The following is a 12,447-nucleotide window of genomic DNA, read 5'->3' as shown; positions in this document are numbered from 1 at the left end:
GATGTATAAGATTCGGTTTTTAACCTTGACTTATTGATGGCCACCAGCTTCTGCACAGCATGACCCTGAATGAGCAGCCGCGCGTTCTCTGGGTTATCTGTGATGATCTCGTGAATCGTGTTCAGTATGGACACCACCGTATCCCCCTCGAGATTCTTCGCTGGATGCTGCTGCCCACACGGCAGATTACCGACGAGGTCCCTCAGAGCATAGTTCCCTGCAACCAGAGACAGACAAAGATGAAAATGTTAGCTCGGCTATGCGAATAGAGCCAAACGCATACAGGCGTTAGAAACCTGTACCTATTAAATCTTTGTTTCTTCTGTCCATAGCCAGGTTGCGAAGAGCAATGGCCACAGCTCGCACAGCTTTGTCCACGTCTGAGCGCAGGAGCTCGACCAGAATAGGCAGACCTTTCTCTTTTCTCACTGTCGCCCGGATATAGCTGGACCACTTCAGATGGAAACACAGAAATGAAAAATAGCAGAGGGAAGACGTCGTGGTTTTTGATTGTTTGGTCAGTCTTAATTCTTAGCCCTCATAAACATGAAGCAATATTTTCCAGTGAAATTCCACTGAAATATAAAAAATAAATGTTTGTTTATTCAAATAATGACTGAATAAGGAAAATATGCTTGGTATAAACTGAATGGGTTTAACCAGATTTTTAAGTGTATAAATTTTGAAACTGTAAGGTAGAATACAGCTTTGGCTGCTCCCTTCACAAGGGGGTCACCACAGCGGGTAGCTCCACATACATGATTTGGCAAATGTTTTACACTGGATGCCCTTCCTGAAGGGATTTGCATCTCCAGCTGGGATCAACATGGTTAGGCGAATGTGCCAACCACTACACTGGTAAAATCTAAAAATAAATACATAAATGAATAAGAAATCCAATTATGCACTTTTATCTGCTCTCTTTTGACATGATTAGCTGTAAAAAAAAAAAAAAAAAAAAAAAAAAAAGTCATTTTATTTTTGGAGTGGCCTTCTTCTTAAATGGTAGTGACATTCATGGTGCACTATATGTTACAAAGCACATTAGTTAGAAGACCTATGGACCCACTTGGGGGCGGGGGACACAGCGGCAAAAGCTATTTTGGATGCCGATGACACGGTCAGACTAGAGAGTAAGCTGCGTAATGATGTCGCCTGAAAAAACAAAGCCAACCAGTCAAGAAAAGAAAGCTTCGCATATCCCCAAGGAAGGACTTGAAGAGGTTGTCTCTTTTGATTGTGATTGCTGCAGTGATTGGAATAGAGGGTAAATCGATCGCTCCAGTTTAATTCACTTACGGTATTTCTTTAGGATAGAACTTTATTTTAAGCATCTTCTTCTCTTCTCCTAATACACGTGCATTTATTTAGTGACTTTGTAATCTTACTGACCACTCAAAGCATTTCAGACAGCAAGTCACGTTTGAAGCATTACAGTCACGCAGTACTTCATCTAACCCAGATCCACAGCACACAAATCAACCTAACATGCATGTCTTTGGAGCATGCACAATGGAGAGCAAACTCCACACAGAAAGGTTCCAGCTGGGATATGAACCAAGAGCTGTCTTGCTGCGAAGCGACAGTGCCAACCTCTTCAACACCCCTTTTTAAGGCTCTTCTTTAGCTATATTCTTTATAGCTTCTCTATAACAATAGAGAGTATAATCAAAGCAAGTGTCACATTAAAACTGCATTCATTTAAAGTTTAAACACTTCACAACAGCAACCCAGGTAGTTGTGCGTATAAGAGATAACTCTTCTATCTACTCACAGCCCAGTGTCCCGCAGCGAGGTTCTGCAGCGCTCCTGCAGCTGCCTCCAGGGTGTTGTGGTTGTGACTGCAGGTGAGAAGAGAGAGGTAAAGCCTCACCACCTCCGGCTGGTACAGCAGCTCCAACCCTTGAACACAAAGTCAGAGAAATATTACTCTAAAAAACAAAAAGAAGAAGAAGATCCCAAACCAGTTTGCAAATATATGTTTGTGTTCAAGACGTTTGTCTATGTAGGTCAGTTCAGGTCAGCAGGTTGGTAGGTCAGGGGCTAAATATATATTGTTTAATGGAAGAGTGTGGTAGAAAATTACTACTCCAGCTGACTCCCTACTGCAGAGACTTTTTTTTCTGTACTAAGCCAGGGGAGCGGAGGCTGCTGGATGCCTGACAAGTATAATAAAGCTGACCCTGAACCATAACATGCTTGTCATTCTGATTTGCATTCACAGACTGCAGCGTGGGAGGCATAAGCTGTTCTCTGATCTCTTTCCTAATGACAGCCAGATCCACATATACAGTATTCAAGCATACGGTACAATAGCGATTTCTGTTCTTTTCTCTTTTTTTTATCTTATACAATACCACATAAAGACATGTGGGTCATCCAGTGTTTTGAGCAAACGCCAGATAAAACGTTCAGTCTTTGAGTTGATGGGCTATTTTGTTTTAGTAATGAAATTTTCTACAAGTGGCACAGGTGCTGATGTGTGGCTTTGCATTTCAATGAATTCTCTTTGAGGCCATGCCAAAATCATGCTCGCACAGCAAATAATGTAACGCAGAAAGCAGGTACTGATGACTGATAATAATGATAGACAGTGGAAGTCCTTCTCAATACAGTTACCTTTCAGCTATTTACAGTAAGCCTGATGCAAAGGTACTCTACTTTTGTTGTATTTAAAGTGCAGTGTGAGGCTTATTACTGTATTATTGGATACCTTTCATTAGCTCTGTACATTTTGGCAAATCCAATGTACTGTATTTTCTGTCCATAAATCCATTTTTCCAACCTGCACATCACAGATACACACATGCACACAAACACCGGTTTTTAGTCAGAGATAATGTCAACAAATTGATCATGGTATCACAACATCACCGCTACGGAAAGATTCTGGAGGAATAAGCAGACTGACCTTGATTGAACCACTCTTCTGATTAATGTGATTTGAAGGGAAAGAAGAAAGAACAATGTCAGAACAATGTAATTATGCCGCAAAAACGGACACATCAGCAGAAAACACATGGCTCCTCCGTGTAGCGAGACACTGAGCAACTCATCAGGCTAATGTTTTGCTCACAGGGGTCTTTGTCAGCTTTAGCATTGCTGAGAACCATAAAACTTTAAATCACTGTTAACTCAAACCCTAATGGTTCCCCATTAAGTTGTTTCCTTCTCCACAGAGTGCTGCAGCCTATTAATTCTCAGCAACATGTCTAATTTTTATTTAGGTATATAATGTTAAAAATAATGGTCCAGCCTTTGCTGTCCTTATTGTTGCATCAGTGGCATGGTGCAAAAATTGCATAACTGATGTAACAAAACATATCTAGGCGTTTTCCAATTTCTGAACCTTGCATTCCAGCCAAAAAGTAAAATCTATTATCAGCTCCTCTGTCTGCAGGAATATGAAATATTCAGACTCTGAGAGGCATAAAGGGATAATAAAGAAATGTGAGGCCTAACAGCAAAAAAGGCAAAACGAACGATCTGGTCAGAGATTACAGCTGTAAAGTGTAAACAAACAAAATGTATCCCGCTGAATATTAGTACAGAAAATGTGTGCCAAGCACTGAAAAGGGAGGAAGAAGAGAATAAACATTTTGATAGTAAACTGTCCATCCCTCATAAAATTACTGCGGATATGTTTTAGACATTTTCACCTTGTATACAGCATATAGAGTCCTAGTTTTGAGTCACACATGCTATGATGTATCTTACCAACCTTTGGGTCTTTTTCCTGAAAAACAGTCCGTTTCATTTTTCTTTGGATGCCCGATGGATCTCATGAGATGATTTCCGTGGGGCTCCTGAAATCGCTCCGCTCCGGGTATTTCTTTGTGAACGTGATAGGACAGGTTCCGAAGGATGCAGACGCAGTTCTCCACCGACTACGTGAAGAGCAGTGATGAAAGATTGCAGTTTAAAAAAGGATGTATAGAAAAATAATTCTTTAAATACCACATCAGAGACATTAGATTAGAGTCTCCTTATAAAAAGGAGAATTTTGAGAAAATCTCAAGAGCTTTGAAGAACCTCATCCATACCTAGATTTGATGACGTTTAATAACCGTCTGAATCTGGTGCTGTTTCCAATATTAACTTAAATTTGAGACTAAAGCAACTTGACTTTCAGTGGATTTTCTATTTCAAGTACTTTATAGTTAAAGTACTTCAATAAATATACTCACAAATCATCCCTAAACTCTAAAAGACAGAACATTTAAAAAAAATAAAATAAAAGCAGAACTTCCACTTAAACAGTAAGAGAGACTAAACACGGGTTTAATTAGAAAGACAGACACTAATAAAGCATTTTTTACCCCTAAACAATGAGCTCAAGTAATAAGCCAACATGACCGGGGTTTAAAGATTTTATGCTCCGGTCTCACAATAGCAGGATCAGAGAAAAAAAAAATCTGTGGCCCGGAGCAATACATCCCGATATACCCCATCCATCACCTGTCCACTGACACTGAAACGAACAAACTGAGAGCAACACAAACAGTTTTCCCTAAGTGGAATTTCTACAAACTGTTGTTTAGAGCAGCACTTGAAATCCCCCTTGTTAAGTTTTATGGGCATTTCATAAAGAGGGGTATTTATACCCATGGTGTACTTGTTGTGCTGTGCAGGTTCAAAATAACTCAAAATACTTTACTAACTGTAATAGTCAAGTAGTAGATAAATATTTTATAAATGAACACTATAGATAGCTATGTTTATTCTACTGCTAAAAGTCATGAAAAGTCGTTTTAAAAGGAAAAGGGCATAGAATTTAAAAGTCAAAATTATGCGGCTAAAACTGTACAAAGATTGGGAGAGCTGTGGAAAAAATAGTTCAATATTTAGTTACATTTCTTGGGTACATGGCTGAGACGTTTAGGTTCTGTGTCCAAATGGTGGAGTAAATGTGAAGTTTACCAAACTGGCCCAAGCACTGACAGGTCAGCTGGGTAAAATGAATTGCAACAATACTAAAGGCCATTTTAAATAAGTTTGGAGCATGACTCGTAGTGTTGAAGAGTTACTGAAGTTCATCTGTCGGGCACGTTTGTTGGGCATGTCCAGTACATCTTTTCATCCCAAGAGCGATACAAGCAATTAATCATTCCATCAAGTGACTCCCACAGACCTGTTTGGATTCACAATTATAAGTACCTCACTACTTTGTTAAAGGGTTGATAAACAGTGGTTGATAAAAATGTATATGACTGTATAGTAGAGGTGTAAGTAGCTATAGGGGTTATTAAGGTAAAAAACTATATGGTGTATAAACATGCAGTCAGTGATAATGTCACAAATATGCAGCTACACTGTTGTATATTAGGAGTCACCAGCATCACCAGTTATGATGTCACAATTTTAAGCATGGTTACATTTCTCTGCAGCTTTGAGAAATAATTGTCATCATTAGAAGCTACATTTAGATTTTTATTTATTCTTAAACTTGAAATAAGAGTAGTGACTGCAGCGACCTTATTGTCTGTGTCCTTGTTGACAACAGCTGACTGAAGGGCATGAAGGAGCGCAGCCACCAACCCCTCACACTCTCTCAGTCTCTGTCGAGCCTCGGCCCCATCTGAGCTGACGTTCCTGCAGAAACAACTTTGTTTGCAAAGCTGCACAAACTCCATCACAAGTGAGCTTTTACCGGCTGTTTGTCATATGTTCCACAACGGCTGGCAGGGTTACCTCAGACACCCAGAGGTGTTCTTGAAGACTGTGGTCCACTCGGCGCTCTGCAGTTTCGAGGGGTCTACTAAGTCTCTCTTCCAGCCTGAGTGTGGGATGATGATTTCATCAGTCAGTGTTTGAAGTCCGTGGTTGATTACCATCATCTTTAGTGGCTCGTGTGATGAGAGGTTCCACAGGGTGCCTGCAGTGATAGAATACAATTATGAATAAAGAATAAAGTTGAAGAAGTAGCTTTAAAAAAAATCAGCAATACCTGTCACTAACTCTTTGACCTCCATGCTGCTGGTCTTCCTCAACAGCCTAACTAAAGCTTGGATTCCATCACAGTTCTTGATGGCCATCTTATTATTGTGGTCTTTCCCGAAAGATATGTTGCGCAGTGCACCGCAGGCCTTGCGGTGGACTTCTGCCTTAGGATGGTCTAATAGTCCCACCAGAATTGGCACTCCATTCAGGTGGCGGACCTCTTGCTTTATTCGGTCATTCTCATAACACAGGTGCTGCAGATAGGCTGCTGCGTTGGACTTGACCGGGTCCATTGGGTGGCTGAGCATGGAGATCACCTCATGCAGGTTGGGATCTCTCCAACGCGGGTCTCTTCGGATACTGTCCAGGCTGACCATGCTGCTTCGTTTGTGGGGTAACTGCAGGGTCTGCGCTCGACACATGGCCTGAAAGAAAGGATTCAGGTTCCCCTCCAGCTGTGCCATGAAGGCGTCGTCGTAGCCACTTCTATAGAGACAGATTTACACACACACATTCATGTGTGTATCAGGATTGATAAAAAATACATCTCATTTATCAAGTCATCTGGAACATGTGTTTACTTCCTTGCTAAAAGTGGAGATTATTAATAAGCGTTTTTTTAGCTAGTACCAGTACCAAAATTAGCCAGTAGCTGCTTACCTCTTCCTCTGTAGCTTAATAAACAATGTGCCTAAATTTGCTTGTGCCTTTTGATTGTGTAGTGGTCACAAATTTAAAACTTTAGCTTTTTTTTTTTCACCTTTGAACAAAAGCCAGGTTATCTCTTTGCTCCTGCATACAGAATTTATGCTTAGCTATGCTAACAATCACATAGCTTCAGACTCATAGTACTGTATGTGAGGTGCCATCTTTCGTCTGCATATTCTCAACAAGAAAGTGAACCATTTCCCAAAAACTATCATATTCTTTAAAATTCAACAGCCTTAATTAAGCAGATTCACATTACAATCACTGTGTCTAATAGATTGAGCTTCAGTAAATTTACAAGTGTTGTATCTTTGGTAAACAGTTCTGTCTGTCTGCGCGAGCGAAGGAAAAGCTTCTGGCAGCCAATAACAGGTGAAACCTCCTTATTTATCAACTTTGCAGCAGGCTGCCATCACCGATTGATACCAGCTGCTACTTAACTGCTGTCCATCTGTCTTTCTATTATCCAGGCTGACTCGAGACTGGAGCAAAGACAGAATCTGGATGTTTGTGCAGGTAAATAATTTAGTATATAGTATTATCATTGATAAAAGATTAGATGTACATATTTAAAATGTTAGGTTGTGAGATTTATAATATTTTTTTCGGAAATTGTCAGGAATTTTTCTAGAAAACGTGTCAATAACCTTTTGCTTTAATCATGCTAGAAAAACGAATCAGTTGTAGTGTGGATATATGCTTGCTATGAATGTCAAAGGTCAACTGGCTTTTCAGATTAGCTTCAGTTTGTAGAGGCCATTTGTAAAAGGTGAACTCTTTACCAGAGACCTTCTTGATATTTCAATAAACCAAACTGCTCCTTCACCTCCGACTAGCCCCTCCTCAAAACACACACATAAATTGCCCTAAATAAACTCACTCCACACCAAACCCGCTCAACTGCTTCACTTAAGAATGTCCTGTTAAATCTTCACCTCTATAGTGTAGAGACTGACTGACAAACCAACACGAACATATTACAAATTACAAATTCTCCCCTCAAATTATCTACATAAGGACTGATCTGTATTTGTCCCCATCTGTAGGCCACAATGCAAAAATAGAAACACACTGTGGGATCCGTAACATGTCATCTAATGTATCATTACCTACCTGGTTCTCGAGGGCTCCCTGAGAAGCTCCATGGTGGTGATTGGCCTAAACTGGTGGATTCCCCCCAGTGTTGGGTAATTTAGAGGTGGGTGGTTGGTCTTCATATCCACAGGGTTTTCTCCCCGTTCACTGTGGCCGTCCTGTTCTGGCTGGCTGCTCAGGCCTGCAGAGGCGTAGCTGTCTCTGAGGAAGGGTAAGGTGTAGTGAGCCCCTGACTGGAAGTTTTTGGCGGACCAGTAGCCATGGAGGTTAATTCGGGACAGGCTTCCATATCCTGCACATAAGTCACCACCGATACCTCTGTAGGCATCAGGTAGGGCGTACACTGCGCTCTGACTGTCTGGGTTAGCTGACTGAGGCTCAGAAGGCTGCACTATCAGCTGGGGTTGTGGGGGTGCCATGGTAGTGCTGATGGTTGTTGTGGTTGGTGTAACAGCCTCAGAGGGCTGAGTGCTTGTTTCAGGAGTAGGTTGTTCAGTGGTAGCGTCATCTCGAACCACTGATGGTGATGTGAGATCAGGTGAGGCTGATGTCTGCAGGTTCTCCTGCTGTATCTCTGTAGATTCTTGGGTCTCACTCGTGGCCTTTTCACCCTCTTGTTCCACAGCCTTGGACTCCTACAAAGATAGACGCGGCTGTTATCCCAGTCTTTTCAGAATCTGTGTTAATCTTCCCACTTTTCTCTCTTTCCTTTTAATCCCAGAAAACTGATGTTTACAGTAACATCGGGAGGTATTTGGTCTGGATGTACTGCAGTTGCACAAAATTGTTTCTGTTACCTGCAGTGTGTTAATCATTTTGTTTTTAACTCTACGGCATATCCCATTTCTTATAGTGATGATCAATCATCATCTTTTTAGCACATCCCTGGCTTAGTGAGCCTACAGTAAATAATGACTTCTTTGTTTCTGCCAAAGGATAATGAATTCCCCTTATTTAAAAATGAGTTCAGATTGGAATCCAGCAAAAGAAGTTGAGGCCCAGCCACTGTTTGGAAGCAGAGTCAATTGCTGGAAATTTAATTGTCTGGTGTAGTAAATTGATTTTTACTTTAACTCTTGGATTGTACAGTGTACGATAACTTATTGTCAAATTAAACTAACCATATTCAATTCAATGACCAATGATTAATACACCTTTTAAGTCTGTGGACTTGCCAATCAATCAAAATCTACATTAACAAGGTGCATTAAGTTACCAGGTGGTGGCAAAGTGTGACCTTAAAGTCATTAACCTCAGTGTCTGTCTGCTGTGGGGTGTCGGTTTCTGTGGAGCTTTCATTGGTCGAGGTCATCACAGAGGCAATGGAAGTGGGCGTGTCCAGTTCGTCACTGGCTGATGGGTTATCCAGAGCTCCTTCTTTGGCTTCCTGGGACAAAGACAGTGGAGGAGGCCCCTCTGCACTCTGCTCCTAAATAATTTAAAAAAAAGAACCACGTAAAGCTTTGTCAGTGATCACATTAATGGTGTGTATTGTGTACAACCCGACCCAATCAATTAGTCAGCGTTACTAGGAAATGCATTGATTAATATGAAAAATGGGGGAAAAATACATAACATTATTCAGAAAAAGTAATTTAGAATAGGTTTTGTGAAACAGTTTGTCCAGCAGCACATGCAGCAGTGTATCAACACAGCTGAGCAGATGATGGTGGGGAGCCAGGCAGTGGCTGTTTTATGAATTGTTAAACAATTGCCCATCATTTTGCTTTGTCACTATACTAACTATAGCGCATTCTATCTTTATATATAGTTGTGGTCAAAAGCTTAAATACACTCATCATAGACAAATGTCATGCTAAAAAAACAAGAATTAAGTGCAGAAGTTTCTGTGGAATCCATAAAGGTTAAAATCATACATACTTGCCAATCAATCAAAAGTATGTACTACAGTGCAACTGTAGTACATACTGGATGTACTACAGTGCAACTGTAGTACATCCAGACCAAATTGTCCTTAATAAGTTGCACTTCAACCAGATGCTTTTGGCAGCTAACGACAAGCTTCTGGGATCGTTCTAGGTGGATATTTGATCACTCTCTTCTTGGCAGAATTGTGTTAGAATTCATTTACAGTGGGGCAAAAAAGTATTTAGTCAGCCACCGATTGTGCAAGTTCCCCCACTTAAAATGATGACAGAGGTCAGTAATTTGCACCAGAGGTACACTTCAACTGTGAGAGACAGAATGTGAAAAAAAAATCCATGAATCCACATGGTAGGATTTGTAAAGAATTTATTCGTAAATTAGGGTGGAAAATAAGTATTTGGTCACCTCAAACAAGGAAAATCTCTGGCTCTCACAGACCTGTAACGTCTTCTGTAAGAAGCTTTTCTGTCCCCCACTCGTTACCTGTATGAATGGCACCTGTTTGAACTCATCATCTGTATAAAAGACACCTGTCCACAGCCTCAAACAGTCAGACTCCAAACTCCGCCATGGCCAAGACCAAAGAGCTTTCGAAGGACACCAGGAAAAGTATTGCAGACCTGCACCAGACTGGGAAGAGTGAATCTACAATAGGCAAGCAGCTTGGTGTGAAAAAATCAACTGTGGGAGCAATCATCAGAAAATGGAAGACATACAAGACCACTGATAATCTCCCTCGATCTGGGGCTCCACGCAAGATCTCATCCCGTGGGGTCAAAATGATCATGAGAACGGTGAGCAAAGATCCCAGAACCACACGGGGGGACCTGGTGAATGACCTGCAGAGAGCTGGGACCAAAGTAACAAAGGTCACCATCAGTAACACACTACAACGGCAGGGAATCAAATCCCGCAGTGCCAGACGTGTTCCGCTGCTGAAGCCAGTGCATGTCCAGGCCCGTCTGAAGTTTGCCAGAGAGCACATGGATGATACAGCAGAGGATTGGGAGAATGTCATGTGGTCAGATGAAACCAAAGTAGAACTTTTTGGTACAAACTCAACTCGTCGTGTTTGGAGGAAGAAGAATACTGAGTTGCATCCCAAGAACACCATACCTACTGTGAAGCATGGGGGTGGAAACATCATGCTATGGGGCTGTTTTTCTGCCAAGGGGACAGGACGACTGATCCGTGTTAAGGACAGAATGAATGGGGCCATGTATCGTGAGATTTTGAGCCAAAACCTCCTTCCATCAGTGAGAACTTTGAAGATGAAACGAGGCTGGGTCTTCCAACATGACAATGATCCAAAACACACCGCCCAGGCAACAAAGGAGTGGCTCCGTAAGAAGCATTTGAAAGTCCTGGAGTGGCCTAGCCAGTCTCCAGACCTCAACCCCATAGAAAATCTGTGGCGGGAGTTGAAAGTCCGTGTTGCTCGGCGACAGCCCCAAAACATCACTGCTCTCGAGAAGATCTGCATGGAGGAATGGGCCAAAATACCAGCGACTGTGTGTGCAAACCTGGTAAAGACCTATAGTAAACGTTTGACCTCTGTTATTGCCAACAAAGGTTATGTTACAAAGTATTGAGTTGTATTTTTGTTATTGACCAAATACTTATTTTCCACCCTGATTTACGAATAAATTCTTTACAAATCCTACCATGTGGATTCATGGATTTTTTTTTTTTCCACATTCTGTCTCTCACAGTTGAAGTGTACCTGTGGTGCAAATTATTGACCTCTGTCATCATTTTAGGTGGGGGAACTTGCACAATCTGTGGCTGACTAAATACTTTTTTGCCCCACTGTAAATTGTTTGGTCCAGCTTTCAAGCGTAGTCCATACATTTTTGTAGTTTCAAGTTAGGGTTTGAGTTTGTAATTCTTGGTCCTTTTTTAAGAATTTCCATATTTATGATTTGCTATGTTCTTGTAATGTTGTTTTGGATTATGTGCTGGAGTTTATAGTTTGTTTGTTTTTTTGGAAGGTTATATTTTGGTTCTTGAGTTCTAATTATCATGTCTTTCCTATGTCTTTTTGTCAGCTCTCCATCTTTAATCACTTGGTGTTTAGTACTTACTGTGGTTGGGTCCCTGGGCCTAGGACCCAGTGTTTTCAATGTTATCTTGTTTGTGCATTTCCTGTCTTATCTTTATATTGCTGTACCACCTGATTCTGTTCACCTGTGTATTCTTTTTCTCATCTGTGTCTTCTCTCCCTAATTACCTTGTGTGTGTATATAAGCCCTCAGTTTTCCTTAGTTCCTTGTCGTGTCATATTGTTGTGTGTCCTCCACATCATTATTCCAATATCTGGACTCTAGCCATGTGAATTTCCTGCCTCAGCCCCAATAAAAGCTCCACTTTGTTTTAGTTAAGTCCTCGAAGTCTGCTTTCTCCACCTTCACACTCTTTATGACAGGTTGAGGTCAAGACTTTGACAAGGCTATTCCAGAGCTTTATGCTAACCTGCTCTATCTATTCCAAAGCCTGTTTTTTGGGAGGATCGTTTCCTGCTGGAACACCAAACTAAAGTGCTATTAGCTATCTAGCTGTTGGTTTAAGGTGAAGTTGAAGAATTTGGAGATAGTCCTAGTCCACTGGGATCAAAACTGTCCAACAGTATAAGGCTCTCACCACCATGTTTGTCAGCTAGTATCGTGTTTTTAGGTTTGAAAGCTTCATCTGTACTCCTCCAAATATACGTCTTGTCAAATAGCTCATCCATTGTCTCTTGACCATAAAACTTCACTTGAGTCTTGGCTATTCCTGAACATCTAACCAATTTCCTTAGATGGGTCTTCTTCCAGACCT

The 12,447-nt window shown here is 41.2% G+C and overlaps 1 protein-coding gene across 3 annotated transcripts in view; it reads right to left on the bottom strand.

Annotated features, from left to right (window-relative positions):
* arvcfa (ARVCF delta catenin family member a) overlaps positions 1–12,447 on the bottom strand; it is a 29,755-nt gene that overhangs the window by 4,516 nt on the left and 12,792 nt on the right. For 2 of the 3 annotated variants that reach the window (XM_082538757.1, XM_082538756.1), the window contains exons 2-12: positions 8,996–9,172; positions 7,762–8,378; positions 5,948–6,426; positions 5,692–5,875; positions 5,475–5,592; positions 3,722–3,887; positions 2,912–2,929; positions 2,714–2,785; positions 1,775–1,902; positions 303–453; positions 25–217 (exon numbers count right to left, since the gene is read on the bottom strand). In XM_082538757.1, the coding sequence (XP_082394883.1) occupies positions 25–217; positions 303–453; positions 1,775–1,902; positions 2,714–2,785; positions 2,912–2,929; positions 3,722–3,887; positions 5,475–5,592; positions 5,692–5,875; positions 5,948–6,426; positions 7,762–8,378; positions 8,996–9,172 (2,303 nt within the window). The remainder of the gene's footprint in view (positions 1–24; positions 218–302; positions 454–1,774; positions 1,903–2,713; positions 2,786–2,911; positions 2,930–3,721; positions 3,888–5,474; positions 5,593–5,691; positions 5,876–5,947; positions 6,427–7,761; positions 8,379–8,995; positions 9,173–12,447) is intronic. The other variant, XM_082538758.1, reaches the window with a different exon arrangement.

Source organism: Aulonocara stuartgranti (genome assembly GCF_965226115.1).
Source record: "Aulonocara stuartgranti genome assembly, chromosome: 7".
NCBI classification, from domain to species: domain Eukaryota; kingdom Metazoa; phylum Chordata; class Actinopteri; order Cichliformes; family Cichlidae; genus Aulonocara; species Aulonocara stuartgranti.
This window is presented reverse-complemented; position numbering and strand designations above follow the sequence as displayed.